Genomic DNA, 20,908 nt, shown 5'->3' with positions numbered 1-20,908 from the left:
TAACACTCCAGAAATATCCCTATCACCACCTCCCATGTTATGTTACAAGTATTGCTGATGAGACTGAGATCTGATGGAAGCCAGGGGCATTATTCATCTTTATATTCCATAGTCTAGGACCCTTCCCAGTACAAAGTAGGTGCTCATTAAATATTTCCTCGCACTTTGAGCAGAAGCTGGAAGCCCACAATTGGGAGCAGATGTGGGTCAAACCCACAATATGGCTCCTTTTCTCCACCTCCGTGGCCCCTACCCTGGTCCAGCCCCCATCATCACTCACCTGGACCAGGGCAGTGGCCTCCTCGCTGGTCTCCCAGCTCCCACCCTCACCTCCCACACTCTGCTCTCCCCACAGGGGCCAGAGGGCAACTGTGAACAGCTGGGTCAAGTCCCGTCCCTCCTCTGCTCAGAACCCTCCCCAGCATCCCATTTATTCACTTCACAAGTATTTATTGAACACCCACTGTGTGCTAGGCACTGGGGCTACAAGAAGCAACAAAAATTGACTGTTTAAAAATCCCTGCCCTTGTGGAGCTGACGTGATGGTGAGGGAATCAGACAACAAAATAAGTCACATAGCGTATATTAGAGGGTTAAAAATGCAATGGAGAGAAGCAAAGTATGAAAGAAGGACGGGGAATGCATGATGAGTTGCAAGTTAAATCTAAAATTCCTACAACCCCCTCTCCCCCAACATGATGCGGCTCCCACCGCCTCCCTCCCCTCATCTCCTCTCTTTCCCCTCTCACTTGATCTGCTTCAGCCACACTGGTTTCCTCACTGTTTCTCCAACATTTCAGGCATATTCCCACCTCAGGGCCTTTGCACTTGCTGTTCCCTCTACCTGTAACTCTCTTCCTCTAGATGAGCCTTCTTTCACTTCCTTAAGATCTCTGCTCAGATGTCACCTCATCAGAGAGGCCACTCAATCTAAAATAGTCCCTCCATCACTCTCCATCCCCCTTATTATGCTTTATGCTTCTTTATAGCACCTGTATCACCACCTGGAATATTACAGATTTACCTACATACTTATTTCTTTCTCCCCATCCCTGCCCTAGAATGTCAGTTCCATGAGGACAAGGATATCTGTCTGTTTTGTTCACTCTTCTATCCCTGGCACCTAGAATAGTGCCTGGCACATAGTAAGTGCTGAATAAATACTGGTTGAATAAATGAGTGAATGAATGAATGGAGACACTCTCTGAGCGAATTCTTGTCACTTAGGATAAGAGGAGGAGGGATCAGCAGAGTGGGGTGGTGTTTAGGGTTGTCCACAAATATTTGGCCTCTCTTCTCTGTTCAGGTCAACGGCAGGACCACACTGCTCATCTTATTTAAGGTTAGGCATGTCATGTGGCTTGCACTGACCAATGAAATGTGAGCAAATGTAACGTGTGTCACCTCCAGGGCAAAGCTTTAGGAGCCGGTGGGGGGTCTGCTGTGCCCTCTTTTTCCCACCTCAGTGATCATGTCACCACAGAGCCTCCATCATCCCAGGTCCCTGAGTGGCTACCATGGACAGAGCTCTCCGGCCAACAATGGATACACAGTGCAAGCGAGAAATAAACCTGTGCTGTGTGAAACCACCAAGATGTGAGGCTGCTTGTTTCCACAGTGTAACTCAGCCTCTCTTGACTGATACAGAGTATCTGGAGCCTTTTCCCCCAGAAAACTGTCAAGAAAAGACATGGATTCTGAACTTTGGTTCTTCACAGGGAAGTCTTCAAAGAGCCTTTTGTTGATAGCTGCTCAGACCCTCCCCATTCCCCCCAGGAGGAAAAGGGTCCTCCGGAAACAGAATACCCCTCCTCCATCCCCCCTTCCTTCCCTCCAGCCCATAAGAATGAGGAGATACGCAAGAGCACAGCATATAAGATGCAGGTAACTCACTTCAGGCTCTATAATGACAGCAGTCGCTGGCAGTGGGGCTGACAGCTCTTAGTCTGGTTCTTATTTATGACCCCCAGGTGAGGAGCCATTCCGCCGAAGGCTCCCATCCCACAGGGATGGTTTATGGCTGGGAGTTGGCCAAAGGTAGTAGTGGGAGGCAGCTTCCTCCCCCCTCCTTTCCAGAGATGGTCTGTAACACCATCTTTTAGAATCCCTTAGAATGCTAAGCTGCCTCTCCGTATCCGAGAGGGGAGCGGAAGCCAGAGACAAGAATGGCCAGAGGGTCTGGGCTCACCCCCACCTCAACATTGAGGTCCTTTATTAAGTCAAACACCAGTATCCAACCTTCTGCCTCATGACTGGGAATTCTCTCTACCTGGGTTCCTGAACCCCTCAGCTTACCCATGTTGGGGTTCTACACCTTCTTACAACTCCTCCTTACTAAGCACCTACTATGTGCCTAGTCAATTCCATTTGTTCTCCCCAATCCATAGGAAGGTGGATTATTGAGGTAGACACTTGACAAATATTTATTATGCCTACTATGTGCTTGGCTGCAATGGAAAACAAAGAACTCTTTACTGAACACCTACTATGCACCCAGACATTTGTTTCCATTTGAAGGTGGAATTCGTGAATTCTTATGAAGATGTTGATTATCCTTCCATCCATCTCTCCAGCCGTTTCTTCATCTACCTCTCCATCCACCTGAAGGTGAAATTGGTGAATCCTTATGAAGTTGTTAATTTAGCCACTTGACAAATATTTATTGTAGGCCTACTGTGCATCAGGCCTTAGGGTTCAGTAGTGAACAAAACACTGATGTCCTTATGGATCCTATGGTCTAATGCGGACTCTGAACTCTCCTTGACTAATGAGGATATTGGACCTTAGAGAGATTAAATAACTTCCCCAAGGTCATACCACTGGTATGGTGGGGCCAAAATTCAAACCCAGATATGTTTAACTCAGAGTCCTATCACTAACTGAGCATCCACTATGTCAGGCACTGATCTGGAGCTTTCAAACATATTCATGCTTGACACAGAGGAGGCACTCAATAGTTTTGTTGAATAAATGAAATGGATGGAAGGATGGATGGACAGAAGGATGGATATATAGAGGATAGATGAAGAGATAGGTGGATGATGGATAGTGGGTGTATGGAGGGATGGGTAGATGCATGGATAGAGAGATGGAAGGATAGAAGGATGGATGCATGGAAAGACAGATGGATGGAGAGGTGGAAGGAGAGACTAATGGAAGGGTAAAGAGATGGGTGGATAAATGGGTGAGTGGATGGATGGACAGACGGACGGACGGATGGACGGACGGATGGATGGATGGATGGAGAGATGGATAGATGGAGAGATGGATAGATGGATGGAAGGATAAAGAGATGAATGGATGAGTGGGTAGAAGGATGGATGGATGAAAGAATGGGGGTAAAGATGGATGGATGGAGAGATAAATGGAAGGATGGATGGAGGGGGAGCTCTGTTACCCACAACAGTTCTGCAAGGTAGGAATTATTTTTTCCATTCTATAGATGAGGGGCAGTCAGAGTGGTGAAGTCACTGGCCCAGAGTCAAGAGCAAGTCATAAAGCAAGTTGGGGGAAAGTCTGGATTCCAATCTAGGTCTATCAGACTCCCAAGACACTTTCTAGAGCACCCGCATGTCACAGTCCCCTCCCAAGTCCTATCCTGAGTCCCATGGCATCTCACTCCACAGAGCCGTTCTGGCAAGGCTTAGTGAAACTGAGGGATAGGGCAGGGATCGGGGATGGCAGAACCATTCGCTTTTAGCAAGTGATTTCATGGAAGCCTTGGATCAAGGTGCTGTTAGCTATATAGATGGGCCAGAGAGGAGACCAGGTCTGTGTGGGTGCAACACGTACACACATGCGCGCACACAGAAAACACATGGTACACACAGGAATCCATTCACAAATACAAAGCAGGCACATACATTCATAGATACACACTTGCACACATACACTCACAAGGACATATATGTTCACACTTATATGCACACAAAACACTTATACACATATGTATTTATTTGCACAGACACAAATGCACACACAAAATCATAACCCAGAGATAGGCTTACACACTACTGTACACATTCCCCAGACGCACCATACGCTCGAATTTACACACCATATGCTGCACATAATACATGCACACATTTACACAGACTCACACTCTTTAGATGGTGGTGGAGGGGAATTTGGCTTCTGATTTCAGTGAGACACCATCTCTCTCCCCCTTCAGCAGGCAACAGCTACAAGGCCGTCTCAGACTCACGTATACAAACTCATATGCACACACACAATCACGTAACACACGCAAACCCATAGCCGGGGACACACAACTGCAGATACACACTTAGACACATCCTAGACACACTAACTCAGGGACACACCCACACTCATTCTAGGACCCACCCTCACACACAGCAAGACACACTTGGACCCTCACACTGGCAACGCACATAAACTTTCTCCCACCCCCCCCACTCACACACACACCCCCTACACACACTGAAACTCACGCATGGATAGACCCACCAGGACATAACGCAAATAAAATCACTCGAGGTGAGAGACGCACAGAAAGACACCATTTCACATATTGGCTTCAAGTCTGGGAATTTGGACTGAAAGCCCTCACCTGTGCCAAGTCCAAGGCCATCTCCCTCCCGGGGCTGGACAAAGTCTGGGCACAGCGCACGGCACCCCGTCTCCACTTGCCTGTAAGCCTTGGGAGCAAAGACCTCTTTCTTTTCAGTGAGGGGAGAGAAAAAGGCAGTGTGGTGGCCGCTGGAAGCTAAACAGGGGAGCTGGCGAAGTTGGGGAGATATTGAGCAGGAGAGGGAGCCCCACGCATTCTAGTTCCACACATTGGGAGGAGTCCCACAAACAGACTGAGGAAGGGAAGGGGTGGGGGGGCATATCTGGAGGAGGCTGAGGGAAGTTTGCAGTGGAGGATGCCTCCTCGCCTCTTCCCGGGACACCAGGACCACCATTATTAACCCCACTGAGTCCCCCTGCCCGCCGCCAGCTCTGTGGTGAGGGAAGCTGGAAGGTGACAGAGGAAGATAGGACGGCGGCGGCAATCCCGGAGCTTCTGGGGGCAGCCCCAGCCCCAGCCCCTGTCTGAGACCCGTCTGCCTCCTCGGGAGGGCGAGTTATGGGAATAAATACGCAGCACATGGCGAGGCAGGTAATGAGGAGGCAGATGTTCGGGGTTGGGGGGGGTGTGCAGGGGAGAGAAAAAGAGAAACAGACAAAACGAGACACAAAGTCAGAGACAGCGCAACAGAGAGACAGACAGGGAGAGACAGAAACAGAGAAGCAAACCAGCGCCAACAGACGAGAGAGAGAGACAGAGGGAGGGAGAGAGGCACGAGACACACGCAGGCAGAGATCCTGCAGGTGAAGACGCCGGGAGACCTCGAGACCCCCGGTTCAGAGGCAGGGTCCCTCCCGGCCCCGCACCTCCGCTCCCGTCCGCCCCACTGCGCGCGGACCCGCTGGGTCCGCAGCCGCGCCGCCTCCGCCCGGGGCGCGGAGCCGCGGACGCCGTTGCCGCTCGGGCAGCGCTCGCCCGTAACAACAACAACAGTAACGACGTAACACAACGCTCGGCGGGGGCTCCGGGAGGGCGCCCCCCGGCGGGGCGCGCGGGGAGCCGGGGCCGGGCCCCGGGGCTGCGGCGGCGGCGCGGGCACCACGCCCCCCGGGAGCGCCCCCCGCGCGGCGGCCACTCACGATTTTCTCGGAGGCGCCGGCGCGGGACACGGTGCCGTTGAGCCCCACGAGCGAGGGCAGCGTCTGCGACATCCAGTTGGTGACCATGGCCATGGTGCTCAGCACGGCCCCGATCTTGAGCAGCGGCACCGACATCGCGCCCCCGCCTCATGCCCCGCGGCCGCCCGCCGCGCCTCCTGGTCCGGCCCGCCGCCTGGCGCTCCGACCCTCGCCGCCCAGCCGCCCCGGGGGCGCGAGCGCGAGCGGGCGGGGCGGGCCGGCCGGGGGCTCGGGGACGCGGGCTGCGCTCGGCGCGCCGGGCGGGCTCGGCTTATAAGGCGCCGGCTCGGCCCCCCGCGCCTCCGCGCCTCCGCGCCGGGCACTTCCAGCCGCCGTGACGTCACGGCTCCGGCCCGGCCCCGCGGGGCGCCCGGCTGACCCCACCCCGCCCGCCCCCCCGCCCGGGAACGCCCCCTGCCGGGTGGGGGCCCCGCCGCGGCGCGCCCCGCCCCGCCCCCGCGGTGTTCCCGCCCCCACCCCCCAGGCATCCCCGGGCCCCCCTCCGCGCGCAGCCCCCCGAGAACCCGGGCGCTCGGCCCCGCGTTTACAGCCCCCCCACCGGCCACCCACAGCGCGCGGGGGCCGGAGTCGCCCGTCCCCACCCACCTACTGTCCCCACCCACCTACTGTTAGCACAGCGGCCCCGGCTCTCAGGCCGGGGCAGCAGGGGTGGGGGGCGTGGGGGCGAGACTCGGGTGCGCTCCCCTGCATCGGGCAGCCGGGGGTCTCCCGCGCGGAGGGGGAAGGGGCTCCCCCGCAGCAGGGCCACTCGGGGGACCCCCCGGGCGCGTCGGCGCGAGGGAAGCGCAGAGGAGCCGCGATGCCCGGGACGCAGGTGCGGGCACGGGGGTCACTCCGGCGGCGGGAGGAGGCCCCAGGTCCCCAGGGGGCGCGTGGTGACCGGCCGACAGTCCCAGGCGGGTCTGCGCTCACAGCTTGAACTTGGGGAGGGGCGGGGAGCGGGCACTTGGGACCTTCCTCCCAGCCCGGCCCTGCGGGGGACGGGAGTGCAGTGCCCCCCGCGCCCACCTCCCACCTCCGCCCACGCACCAGCCGGCGGCGGGGGCGGCGCGTTTACTTTCCTCCGTTTTCCCCGCACTCACGCCCCCTCCTGGCGTCCCCGCATCACCTCGCGCCGCCGCCGGCGCCCTCAGCCCGCGGCCGCCGCCGTCTGGAGGCGGCGATGACTCAGGCCTTCCCCGGCCGTGGCCGCTCGCCGGAGGGCTGGCCTCGGGAGAAGCGCCGAGCAGGGGGGCGGGGGTCTTGAACCGTCCTTTTTCTGAGCTTAACAAGACCCAGAGGCAGGTTCTGCCCGTGTGTGGGCGTTCCCGCCATGACTGCTCTCTGCCTCAGTTTCCCCATCTGCAAAGTGGACCTAATACGTGTAAAGGGCTTGGGTGTCCTAAGAATCAAGGGAAAGATTTATTGAGCATCTACTGTGTCCCAGGCACTGTGAACAACAGACAAAAATGCCAGGCTTTGTGGACTTGCAGTGGGGCGAGACAGACAATAGGAAAAAAAAAAAAAAGTGAAAATACATTACCAGGAGGAAGGGGACTACAGACTAAGGGGTGGAGTAAACTTTAAACAGGGTAGTTGTTGGGGAAGTGACATTTGAGCAGAAACCAGAAGGTGAAGGAAGGAGCCATTTGGATATCTGAGGGAAGAGTTCCAGGCAACAGGACAGCAAGTGCAAAGGTCCTGGGGCAGGAGCATAAGTGTTTAAGGAAGCGGAAGGAGGCCAGTATGATTGGAGAAGTGAGCTGGGAGAGGGTGGGGGGAGATGGTGCTTGTAAAGTACTTTGCAGGGTGTCTGGGACATGGTGTTTCATAAATAGTAGCTGCCATTCTTATTATTTGCAACTGATAATGAGCTTAAAAAAATGAGATGCGTCCCTGTCTACTTGTACTACAGCTTGCATTTATGAGTGCTGAACACTTTACAAATGAGCTTGCTGAGTACCTGCTGCAACCTCCCATAAGAAGTAGGCGACTTCCCTATTTACAAGAGGAGAAACTGGGCTCAGAGAGGAGAGGGGACCAGCTCAAGGTGACCCAGTGGGTGTAAATGGGGGCCCAGAATTTGAACCTAGGTCTGTCTGATTTCAGACCCCAAAACCACTGGGCTCCAAGGCCTCCCAGCTTAGAGAATTTGGAACCCAATAATACTCTCTCACCACTGATGCTGTAAGAAACGGCCCCAGCTCCTTACGGCCAAGCTTCTCTGAGATGTGGTCTAGTCTCCTATCTGCACTTGCTGCCTCTCCTTCCTCACCTCCTGCCTCCTCCGTACTTCCAAAACTCCCCTCACCAAAGGGGCCGGTGACCTTCCAATCTGCCAGTCCCACAGCCGCCCACGAGCCCTCATACAGTCACTCTCTAAGGTTAGTCTTTGTGGATCATTCCCTTCTTCTTGAAAGTCCCTTATCTCTTGATTTCAGACACTTTATCATTTCCTAGTTCTGGCCCCAGCTCTCTGGCTGCACCATCACTGTCTCCTGCCTTCTTCCTAAATGACTATATCTCCCAAGTCTTTGTCCTAAGTCCCAGCCCCTCTCATTCTGTACACTGTGCCTGGACCATCATACCCACTCCCAGGGTTTTCGTTCCACCTGGCACACTCCCACCTCAGGATCTTTGTACTTGCTGTCCCCTCTACCCAGAACACTATCACTACAGATATACATATGGTTTGTTCCTTTACTTCATTTACATCGCTGCTCTAGCATGGTGCAGGTCAGAGCCATGCCCTGCCCTTCTCCAGGAAACTACACTTCCCAGGTTCCCTTGCACACTGGCTTCCTATTACGCTCATCCAATGGGAGGCACTGGAGGGAGATTGGAGGATGAAGAGGAGGGGAGAGACCAGGGTATTTCTCCTCTCTCTTTCTGCTTGGGGTGGGGGTGTGTTCTGCATGGCTACACCACCTCCATCGTCCCTGCTCCCACACAAGAGCCCCTTCCTCAATTCCCTGGATTAAATTCCCTCTATTTGAAACACCTGGGGTGGTTTGTTTCCTGTCAGATCTGAAAGACATTCCCTGCCCACCTCATCTACAATGGCAGCCCCCACCACTCTCTGACCCTTACTCTGCTCTTTTTTTTTTTTTTGGTGAGGAAGATTGGCCCTGAGCTAACATTTGTTGCCAAACTTTCTCTTTTTGCTTGAGGAAGATTGTCCCTGAGCCAACATCTGTGTCAGTCTTCCTCTATTTTGTACGTGGGACGCCACCACAGCATGGATTGATGAGCAGTGCGTAGGTCTGCGCCCGGGATCCAAACCCGCAAACGCCGGGCTGCTGAAGCGGAGCACGCGAACTTAACCACCATGCCACCGGGCCAGCCCCTGCTCTATTTTTTTGAACAGCATTTATCACTGTGTGACATTATGTTGTACTTTTGTTTATTGATGATCTGTCCCCTCCATTTTTCGCAGCTGCATCCCCAGGGCTTAGAAGAGTGCTTGGCACACAGTAGGTGCTCAAGAAATTTTTGTCGATTGACTGACTAAATGAATCTACAGCTGAGACGTCCAAAGGTATTTCTACAGCCCAGATTCCACCTGGAGCTCATTCCCCTATGCCCTTCTGCTTCTTGGGCATCTCCACCTGTGTATTTCACAAGACTAATAGCGTATGATATCCACCAGCACAACCTCAGTCAGAAATACGGCAGTACCAAGTACTGGCGATGATGTGGAGAAACCAGAATCCACGGCTAGTGGGACTATAGAACGTTGCAACCACTTGGAGAAACAATTGAACAGTTTCTTAAAAAGTTAGACAGACACTTACCATAAGACCCAACAATTCCATCTACCCAAGAGAAATAAAAGCTTATGTCCACGGAAAGACTTGTACATGAACATTCACAGCAGCGTTTTTCACAATGAACGAAACCATCCAAATGCCCATCAACTGGTGAATGGATAAAAAAACTGTGGTACATCCATACAACATAATGTCATTCAACAATAAAAAGGAATGATCTACTGACATATGCTACAACATGCACGAACCTCAAAAATACATCACTAAGTGAAAGAAGCCAGACACAAAAGGCCACGTTTTGTATGATTCCATTTACACGAAATGTCCAGAAAAGGCAAATCTATAGACAGAAAGTAGATTAGTGATTGCCTGGAACGGGGGGTGGGAGCGGGGATGGATTGCAAATGGGCACAAGGGACCTTTTGGGGGTGATGGAAATGTCCTAAAATTGATTGGGGTGATGTTTGCACAACTCTGTAAATTTACTAAACGCCATTGAATTGCACATTTAAACAACGGATATGATGGTATGTAAATTATACCTCAGTAAAACTGTTAAAGGGGGGAGCATTCTTAAACTTTCTGTGCAAGCCCTTCCCCCGGGATGCCCTGTGCTTGCACTGACATGAGAATGAGTTCTTCCTTAAATTTTGCACCTTAGCTTCCTTGCTTCCCTCAGCCTGGTCCTGGCCCAGATGTACCCACAGTTGAAAACTACAGATTGTGCCTCTTTGCCCCTCCTGTTCCTTCCCTACACCTCCATCCAAACCGGCACCAATGCTGGCTGATCTTGATGCAGAAATATATCCAGAAAGTGTCCCCTCCTCCCCATCACCATCATCATTCTAAGCATCCTGCTGAGGAGTGCCATAGATTGAAGGTTTGTGTCCCTCCAAAATTTGTATGTCAAAGCCCTAGCCCCCAAGGTGATGGTGTGAGGAGGCAGGGCCTTTGGGAGGTGATTAGGTCATGAGGGTGGAGCCCTCATGAATGGGATTAGTGCCCTTATAAGAGACCCCAGATAGCTCCCTTGCCTCCTCCACCATGTGAGGACACAGCGAGAAGACGCCATCTATGAACCAGGAAGCTGACACTGAATCTGCTGGCACCTTGATCTTGGACTTCCCAGCCTCCAGAACTGAGAGCAATAAATTTCCGTTGTTTATAAGCCACCCAATCTATGGTATTCTGTTATAGCAGCCTGAATGCACTAAGACAAGGAGCCACTAAAAGAAATGTTTTTCCCTGAAAATTCCCAGAAGGAAAAAAACTCGTAACTATCAGAAACAATAACAATAATTGCTAAGGTTTATTGAGTATGTATCATGCGCTAGGCACCATTGGCTGTGATGTACATGTAATAATTCATTTAATCCTCGGAATAGCGCTATGAAGTAGATAGGATTACAATTCCCATTTAAAAAATGAGGAAACAGAGGCACAGAAATGCTAAGAAACCTTCCCAAAGGCCCCTGGGATTCTATCCCAGACAGTTGGACTCCAGAGTCTGCATGGTGCTGGGTCAACAGGACCTGTTCATAGGGGAAAGAATTAATGCTGATCCCTACCTCACATCATATATAAAAATCAATTCCAGTTGGATTGTACATCTCAAGGTGAAAGGTAATAAAGATTTTAGAAGAAAATAGAGAAGAATGTCTTCATTACTCTGGGGTAGGCAAAGATTCCTAAAACAGGACACTAACAAGCACTAATCTGGAAGGAAAAAATTATTTGGACTACATTAAAATTAAGAAATTCTATCGATCAAAAGACACCATTAAGTGAATGAAAAGACACAGAGTAGGAGAAGACATTTGCAATCCTTATACCCAACAAAAAACTCATATCCTGGGGCCAGCCCCATGGCGTAATGGTTAAGTTCAATGCATTCTGCTTTGGCAGCCCAGGTTCACGAGTTCAGATCCCAAGCACAGACCTACAGCACTCATCAGCCATGCTGTGGCAGCGACCCACACACAAAATAGAGGAAGATTGTCACAGATGTTATTTCAGGGCTAATCTCCCTCAGCAAGAAAACAAAAACAAAAAAAACCTCATATCCCATCCTGATTTTATATTTCTATCAAATATGTATAGATAAATATAGATGTAAAATCTGGATATACACACACATATTTCTATGAATCAATAAGAAAAAGATACACAGCCTAACAGAGAAATGGGCAAAAGACTGGAGCAGGCATTTCACAAAAGGGAATACCCAAGTGGCCAATAAACATGTGAAAAGGTATTTAACGTTATTAGTCATCAGGAAATGTAAGTTAAATCCATAAGGTGATACCACTACACACCCATCGGAATGTCTAAAATGAAAAGGAAAGACAACACCCAGTGCTGGTGACGATGTGGAGCAACCAGTACATTCAGACACTACCGGTGGAAGATTAAATTGGTAAATTGAACAATCTTTGGAACTTTGGAAGGCTGTTCAGCAGTAAAGCTCAATATATGAGCTTTTCATATTACCTCCCGTACGACCCAGCAATTCTACTCCTAAGTATACACAGTTGAGTCTCATCATTCGCAGAAGCTATATTGGCAAACTTGCCTCCTCGGTACAATTTATTTGTAACCCCCAAATCAATACTCGGGGGCTTTTGTGGTCATTGGTGGACTTGCAGAGAGTGGACAGAAATTGAGCCACCACGTGCAGGTTCCCAGTGAGGTCCAACACGGCCATGCTGTGCCTTCTTGTTTCCACTCTCGTAACTATGAAGTGTCTTTTTTATAGTCTATTTAATGCCAAATTTTTCAATTTTTCTGCGTTTTATTGGTGATTATGCTACTTTAAGTGGCCCACACACACAGTGTTGAAGTGCTGTGTAGTGTTTCTAAGCGCAGGAAGGCTGTGATGTGTCTTCCAGAGGAAATACATCTCATTGATAAGATTCATTCAGGCATGAGTTTTAGTGACTTTGGCTGTGACTTCAATGCTAATAAATCAACAATATATATTAAATAAGGTGTCTTTAAAGAGAAACACACATAAAACAAGGTTGCATATTGTTTGGTTGACATTCTTACCAGAGGCTTGCAAGAATCTAACGTTACAATGGTTCAATGCAGTGACTCAATATTCGCTAATTCAGTGTTCACAGGGTCTCTATAAAACATAACTACCGCGAATAAAGAGAATCTAACTGTATGTATATACCCAACAGAAATGCGAACAAGCATTCACTAAAGACATGTGTCAGGGTGCTTATATCAGCACTGTTTGTGTCAGCCACAACCATGACCAAGCCAAGTGCCCAGAAACAGTAGAATGGGTATATCATGGTATATTCACACAATGGAACACCAAAAAGCAATGAAAACAAGCAACCTATCACAAAACAATAATAAGAAGGAATCTTACAAACATTATGTTGAGCAAAAGAAGTAGGGCACCAAAAACTACACACTTAATGACTTCATTAAGTTTAAACGCAGGCCAGTGCATGGTGAGAGACAACTTAGTGGTTATTCGTGGGGGTGGGTGGCATCTGGGAGGAATATAAGGGGGCTTCTGGATTTTTGCGAAGTTCTGTTTCTTGATCTGGTGCTGGTAACACTGTGTCACTTCAAGACAATTTATCAAGCTGCACTTTTATGACTTGTTTACTTCTCTGTAGATAGGTTTTACACCGAGAAGAAAGTTTACTTAAAAATATGAATTAAGGTATCAACGATAAAACATTAAGTTCCATCTCTGTTTAAGGTGCAGCTGGTAAAAATGACAAAACTTTCCAATAGGAAACACAAACCAAGCAAAACGAAGATTCTTTTGCAATAAGCCAAGTGGCCTCTGTCAACTGGGCCGCCTGGGCCCCCATGGTATTTCATTCACACGTGAGAAAGGCATGAATCCGTGTCCACACATACACAGCTTTGCATCCCTCAGAGCACAGATGGTGTTAGCCTTTTAGCCTGTGTCTGCTTTTAGTTTTTTGCTGGGTTACAGCAAGTTTTTGGAAATGGTGTTAAAACATGTCTCCCTCAAAATCTCTCAGTGCCATCTCTCTCCCATCATCTCTGCTTTCCCACCTGGTTCAGAATTCCAGGAGGAGGTTGGGAAGGAGACAGTAGGTCTGGTTGAGGACCTTGGACAGCAGACAATGAGAGGTACACTCCCCATGCCCCCCAAAATGTTAGTCTAGCTATGCCTCTGGCTGCCACCAATTTGCCTCAGGATTTGTCAGCTCCTGAAATAATTCTGTCTTCACACCTTTACCCTCCGTTCCTCACTCCAAGCTGTCTTCCATGTTATAGCCTCACACACATCCAACCATGTCTCATTCCTGCCTTGAAAACCTTCCATTTAAATAACAACAACAAAAAAAACAATTAAAAAGTGGACAAAGGACTTGACTAGACATTTCTCCAAAGAAGATATACAAATGGCCAAGAAATACATGAAAAGATGCTCAACATCACTAACTCCTAATGAAACGCAAATCAAAGCCACAGTGAGAGATTACCTCACACCCATTAGGATGGTCCAGAATCAAAAAGTCAGGTAATAACAAGTGTTAGCGAGGATGTGGAGAAATTGGAACCCTTGTGCACTGCTGGCAGGAACGTAAAATGGTGCAGCCGCTGAGGAAAACAGTATGGCGGGTCCTCAAAAAATTAAACACATTATTACCATATGGTCCAGCAGTTCCACTTCTGGGTATATATTCAAAAGAGTTGAAAGCAGGGTCTTGAAGATATATTTGCACACCCATGTTCACAGCAGCATTATTCACAATTGCCAAGAGGTGGAAGCAACCTAAGTGTCTATTGATGGATGAATGGACCAACAAGACCTGGCCATCCAGACAATGGAATATTATTCAGCCCTAGAAAGGAAGGAAATTCTGACACAGGCTATAACATGGTTGAACCTTGAGGACATTATGCTAAGTGAACTAAGTCAATCACAAAAGGACAGACACCATATGATTCCACTTACAGGAGGTCCCTAGAGGAGTCACATTCACAGGGACAGAAAGCAGAATAGTGGGGGCCAGGGGCTGGGGGAGCGGGATGGGGAGTTAGTGTTTAATGGGGACAGAGTTTCAGTTTTGTAAGATGAAAAGAGTTCTGGAGGTGGATGGTGGTGACGGTTGCACAACAATGTGAATGTGCTTAATGCGACTGAACTGGACACTTAAAAATGGTTAAGATGGTAAATTTTATGTGTATTTTGCACAATTACAAATGTTTTAAAACCCTTCTATTTAAACACAAACATGCACGCACACCACCCCTTCTGTGGCCTCCTATTGCCAGCTCAATAAATTGTAAAATCCTTAACCCAGCTTTAAAGGCCTTACAGTCAGATCACAACCTATCTGTCCAAGCTCACTTCCTTTCTCACCTCCCCGTGCACACCAGCCCCATTCCACCTGATTCTCGTCTTCAGAACCCACCGTGTGCCGTCAGGTCTTGCTAGCTTGGCCAACAACCTTCCTCTGCATGGAATGTCCACCCTCAAATCTTCACTCACTCATCCTTCCAGGCCCAACTCAAATGCCACCTCCTCCAGGAAGCCCGCCTGACTCTTGACATCCCGCACATTGTATTGTGTGCCTGCTGCGTCTGTCCCCCTGACTTGGCTATGAGAACCACTCCACAGCAGGCCATGTATGTTTCTTGGGAATAACCAAGACTCCCTCAGGACCTAAAAGGTGAGGAGCTGTTTGCCATTTCGTTCCATGGCTTCAGCTGACTTTGCTTTTGGTTCTTTTCTTCTCACGCTGTGACTCCCTGTCTTCTCATCTGCTAGGCAGGGCTTTGATGCTGGCTGCCCAGGATTGTTGGAACTGTGTGTGATGTAAGAAGGAACAGGCATCGAGAGCCTACGGAGGCTTCCAGAAGCAACACAAATAAGCTTCTGCATACAGACTTCACGGAATCTATTCTCTCCTCTCTGTTCTTTCTGGTTTCTCCTTGGTTTGTAGCTGAACTCTGGAGGGATGAAGTTGTGGGACAGGCGGGGCTTCCACTTTGGGCGTGAAGACACGTCGATGTCCTCAGACAAGAATTCCAGAAAAATGGGAACAAAGTCCCCTGTTCCTGTCCCAACTCCTTTTCCCCAGCACAGCCAGACTCAACCACAGAGAAGTTCAATCTTCCATCCCACCCGTTGGGAGCTCAAACTGACACCCAGCCCTTGGTGTCTGGTATAAGGCTCAAAACACCGAAGGCTCACAATGCATGCTTTCTAAATGAATACAGTCATGCGTCGCTTAACGACGGGGACAACTTCTGAGAAAGGCGTCGTTAGGCCATTTCGTCGTTGCGCGAACATCACAGAGTGTGCTTACACAAACCTAGATGGTACAGCCTCCTACAGGCCTAGGCTCTGTGGGACTAATCTTATGGGATCACCATCAAAATTTAGTCTGTCATTGACCAAAATGTTGTTTAATGCGCGTGATTGTACCTGAATGCATGAATACGTGAATGCATGAATACACACGCCCACGTGGTTGACCCATATGGACAGAGAGTCGTTGTCCACACACACAGATGTGATTATGGCACACACATGTCCCTGTGCCCAGCTTGGTACAAGTGGTACAAACGACAAGTACCTGGTCCCTAAACATACACACACACCCATGGACACTCCTACAGGGCCAGGGTTAGAAGGATGTGATATGCGTCATGTGAGTCATGAAAGTGCAGAGTTGGATCTGTCTTTATTTAAAATTTTGATATTTTGTTCAACATACATTTTTTGCACTAATTTTGATTTTCTTAAAATATTGCATTAAAATAATATTTATCTTGGTGACTGAGTTTTTTTGGCGTCCCCTTCAATTTTGCACCCCAGGCGAGTGCCTCACTTGCCTGTCCCAACTGGCGGGGCCCTGACACACACAGGGACATCGGGGGACGCGCACCTTCACCACAGCCGCAGGGACACACACAGTCTCTGCGCAAACCTCATGCCACCACTAGGTGTCGCTCTCGCCCCTTCATCTTGGGCCCAGCCCAACCCCGCTCTTCCCTAGGAAGAAACCGTCCAATTCACTGTTATCAGGGAGTCCTCAAGATTGCCTTTTATTTCCCTCCATCTGAGATATTTACATTTTCTAAAGGAGCCCGGGAGAACAGCGTCTTAACCCCAAATATCGGTGCCCTATAATGGTGGAGTTTTAAGCACAGATGAAAAAGAAGGGTTTTGCCGATGCCGCAGATCCAGGAGCGGTGGTTGACTTGAAGTGGGTATGGGATGGTCCAAAGGGAGAGTTGTTCCCTCGACCCTCCCTTGGCATAAGAGTCCCATGGTTTGAGAAAGAAAGAGACTGTGGGAGGAGGAGTGGGATCCATGCATCCATCCATTCATTCATTCAACCAGTATTTGTTGAAAACCTACAAATGAATTAACAAATCGTGGAAAGGTAATGACAAAACTTATAGAGAAAAATAACGGTAAGAGCCCAGAGAGTGGCAGTGGGGGGGTTATTTTACACGGTCAGGGTGGGCTTCTTAGAGGAGGTGACATTTAAGCAGAAGGAGAGGGAATCAAGTAGCTACCTGGGAAATCAGTGTCCCAAGGAGAGGGAATGGCAAGTGCAAAGGCCCTGAGGCATGCAATGCAAACTGAACTGTTTCTCCCCTCCCATTCTGAGGGGACCCCAGGAAAGAGGTGACTCCAAACTCAGATAGTGCCAAAGACATAGCTGGATCTTAGGGAGGACTTCCCAGTGGTCAGGAAGGGGGCATCTTTCCCACAGGGAAGATGGTGGGGCTTGGACCTGGCAAGCTCTCTGGCAGCTCCAGGGGACTCAGGGACAGACCCAGAACATCTGGGACAGACCCTGGATGGATGGATGACTCCTCTGACAGGTGCTACTCCTCTGTTCTCAGGGTCCAATCCAAACTCCTGTCCACAGCCCACAAGTTCCCACGTAGTCTGGCCCCGCCTGGCTTCCCTGGACTCATCTCCCCACAACCTCCCCTTTGCTTACTCCTCTCCAGCCACACCAGCCTCTTTGCTGCTCCTCAAACACACCAAGCTCGTTCCTACCTCAGGGCCTTTGCACTTGCTGTCCCCCCGCCTCCGTTTTGAATGCTCTTCCCTTGGATACCCAGAAGGCTCCCTCTCTCACTTCCTTCAAGTGTCGCCTCAAATACCACCTCCTTAGAGGCCCCATCCCCGACCACCCCTGCTAAGATAGCCCCCACCCCACCACCATCACTCTTTAATCCCCTTTATCCTATTTATTATTCTTCATGCCACTTGCATTATATTATACATTTATTTAGTTTCTGACATTGTAGTATATATTTATTCGGTCCTTGTCTGTCTCCCCTGCCAGAAGGCCAGCCTCAGGAGGGCAGGGATCTGATGACTTGCTTCCTGGCTGTATCCCCAGTGCTTAATCGTATCTGTTGATTGAACGGATGAATGAATGATTTCGAGAAAGCACCCCTGGTGGAGCCCGGGGCTCCTCAGGGACCGAGGAGGGGACTCTGGGAAGCAATGGAGGGGATGGAGAGGGGGCAGAGCACCCATTCTCCAGACCCTGAGGGCTGAGACGAGTTTACTATGCTGTAGTGCCCGTGGAGGCCACCTGGAGGCGCTGCAGCCCGAGGCAAGACCCCACCAGCCCCGCCCCAAATGATTACTCCAGTTTAGCCCCGCCTCCTCCGCTGTTTAGCCCCGCCCACCCGCTGTTTAGCCCCGCCTCCACTGACCTCAGTTTAGCCCCGCCCCCAGGCAACTCCCATCTCGCCCTGGGGTCTGTAGGACCGGCCCCTCAATAGCACTTCTCACATCACCCTCACGCGCCCTTAGCCAATCTTGGCGACAGGACAGGAAATCTAGAATTCCCTAGGGGCCAGCAGGGTGGGGGAGAATCCCCAGGTGGGGGTTCCAAGGATCTTTCTCGGAAACCAAATTCAACTTCACTCCTGGTTCATTTTTTCCAGCATTCTCTCAAGTGTATGCCTCTTTTGGTCTCTTGTCTCTCTCTCTCTCTCAGCTGTCTCTCTTGACGTCTCTCTGGTTCACATGTCCATTGAGCACCTACTGTGTGCAGCCTGATGCTGGGGCTGAGCACACTTCCCATCCCAGACAGTACGTGGGTTCTGGGGTGGGGAAACGGAGGAATGGAGAAAGGGACCCCGCAACATCTCCTTGTGGCCTAGAAACACTTCTATTAGAGCTGACCTCGGTCCCCCACAACGCCCTCCTCGGGTGGGTACAAGAGTCTGTTACTTTCTTCTCTTGACCAGGAAAGAGAAGATGCCACAACTGTTTTTCCAGTGAGCTTCAATCTAAAAACCCCTCCTAGCGTCTACACAGGCACTGTCCACACCCATGGAGTGGATTACCTAACAAGAGGGTAAACACGTGGCCTCAGGAACCAGACTGCCCCGTTCAATTCTAGCTCTGCCCCTCCCGAGCTGTCTGAGCTTGAGCAAGTGACATAACATTTCTGTGCCTCAGTTTCTCCATCTGTAAACTGAGAATAGTGATGGCACCCACTAGCAGGGCACCGGGAAGATTAAATGCCTTAGCTCATTCTGTGAGCTTCAAACAGCGCCCAGCGCATGATAAGCACTTAATAAATGTTAGCTGTTATTATCACTCTTATTTTTCTCAATTCCAACTTCTCTCTGAGCTTCTACAGATCTGAGAACTTGAGGGTGCTCCCACGCCCAAGATGGAGGGGGAAAGAGGTTTCCCAATAGCTGGAGAAAGCATGGACCCCCACATTTTGCAAGGCCCCCCCAAGCCTGCCCAAGAGATAGGGTACCATGGAGAAAAAGACCAGCGTCTGTGAAAACGTGAATGGCTGTTTGAGGCACCAACACACACACACAGATGCATGGGTGTACAGGTTTGCACACACAACCCTCGCCCTTCACACCCCCTTTTGAGAGTGATTTACTCAAAGACACACAACAGCACACGGTCACCCCAAAGCTCTTACACAGCCACACACCTGGTCACACATTTTGTACAACACACAGGCAGATGGACAGAGTCATGGGGACACTGTCACACACAGTCTTTTATACACAGCTAGGGCTGCCCAAAGACTGCCAGGATAAACACAGTGGCTGTCACGTCGCCAGTCACACACAGACACACAACTCACAAGCCTCGCACTGTCACACCAACCCTCCAGTCACAGCCTCCCCCGTCACACACAGACTCTCCCTCACGTACAGACACCTCTCCCGATCACACCCCAAGTCACGCCCAGGTGGACATGCACCCGCACAGCCACACACACACAAACTCTCAGTCACACCCAGCCATGACACAAAGACACGTTTACCCAGCACCCCACACACGTCCCCATCAGTCACTCACACGTGAGTCCCGCCCCCTTCCCCACACTGGGGGTGCAGGCGAGGAGTGGGGGGCTGCAGAAGCCGGGCACCTCTTGCCATAATGGGGGTGAATGGAAGGTAAGTGACACCCCAAGGCCCCCTGAAGTCCCCCCCAGCCCCACTCAGCTCCAGCGAGATGGCGGGTGTGGGCTCCGGGTCATCAAAGAGTTGAGAACCCCGAAGCTGGGGTCAGACTGTCCCCCAAACCATCCCAGCTTGCGGCTGGATTTGAAGCCCCCCCTTCTTCTCCCCCAAGCCCGGGCGGACGTGCCAGCCCCTCCCCCGCTGCGCCCCCCGCCCCTTGCAACCCTGGGGGGGCGCGTGGAGCCCCACACCCCGTCTCCGCGGGAAGCCTCGGCGCCCCCCGCCCCTCCGGGAGCCCCTGCGCCCGCACCTGCCCGCCGGGCCCCTACCTGTCCCGCGAGGCCTGAGCTCAGCAGCAGCAGCAGCGGCGGCGGCGGGACCGCGAGCGGCCACATGACGCGCCCCCGGCCCGGCGCCCCGTCCCCCGCCCGCCCTAGCGGCGCCTCGGCGCGGGGACCGCCACCGCGCGCGACCCCGCGCGCCCGGCCCGGGCGACCCTCCGCCGCCGCCTCCCCCGCCGCGCCGGGGCCGGGATTCCGCCCACCCCGCCCCCTCGCTCGCTCCCGGTCTTTGTTGCGGGCTCCGCCCCCCGCCCCGCCCCCAGCTGTCTTAGGGCGCCGAGCGAGCGGGGTCTGGGGGTGGGGAAGGGTGGGGAGCAGGCACTGGGGAGGAGGGCAGCTGGGGACAAGACCCGGCAGCCCCCCCGGGCCATTATGGGGGCGGGTCACTGAGGTGGGGGGGTTCTGTCGCGTGTTTGTCAATTGCACCCTCCCCTGCACCTTTCCCACGTTGAAGATGGGAGTGGGAGGAGGCTCAAAGGGCTGGGGGTGTAGGAGGAAGGCCTGGTAGCAAAGAAGAGAAATTGAGAGGCCCCCTCCTTAGAGAACTCAAGAATCGACGGAGAAACTGAGGCAGAGCCTGTGAAATTGGGTGTTGGGGGAAGGGGGTCACTGTCGGGACAAGGGGGGGTGGGGCAGAGATGGAGATAGGGGATGAGA

The 20,908-nt window shown here is 51.3% G+C and overlaps 1 protein-coding gene across 3 annotated transcripts in view; it reads right to left on the bottom strand.

The window, feature by feature from the left end:
* Positions 1–20,379, bottom strand: part of OLFM2 (olfactomedin 2) — a 59,132-nt gene extending 38,753 nt beyond the window's left edge. Inside the window, exon 1 of one of the 3 annotated variants that reach the window (XM_087425492.1) lies at positions 20,240–20,379. In XM_087425492.1, coding sequence (XP_087281618.1) covers positions 20,240–20,305 — 66 coding nt within the window. In that variant the 5' untranslated portion in view covers positions 20,306–20,379. Of the gene's footprint in view, positions 1–2,486; positions 2,817–5,670; positions 5,851–20,239 lie in introns of those variants that run through there. The other 2 variants (XM_087425491.1, XM_087425493.1) reach the window with 2 other exon arrangements.
* Positions 20,380–20,908: the final 529 nt, after the last annotated feature.

Source organism: Ceratotherium simum, chromosome 39 (genome assembly GCF_057802395.1).
Source record: "Ceratotherium simum simum isolate JZ-2026a chromosome 39, ASM5780239v1, whole genome shotgun sequence".
NCBI lineage: Eukaryota > Metazoa > Chordata > Mammalia > Perissodactyla > Rhinocerotidae > Ceratotherium > Ceratotherium simum.
This window is presented reverse-complemented; position numbering and strand designations above follow the sequence as displayed.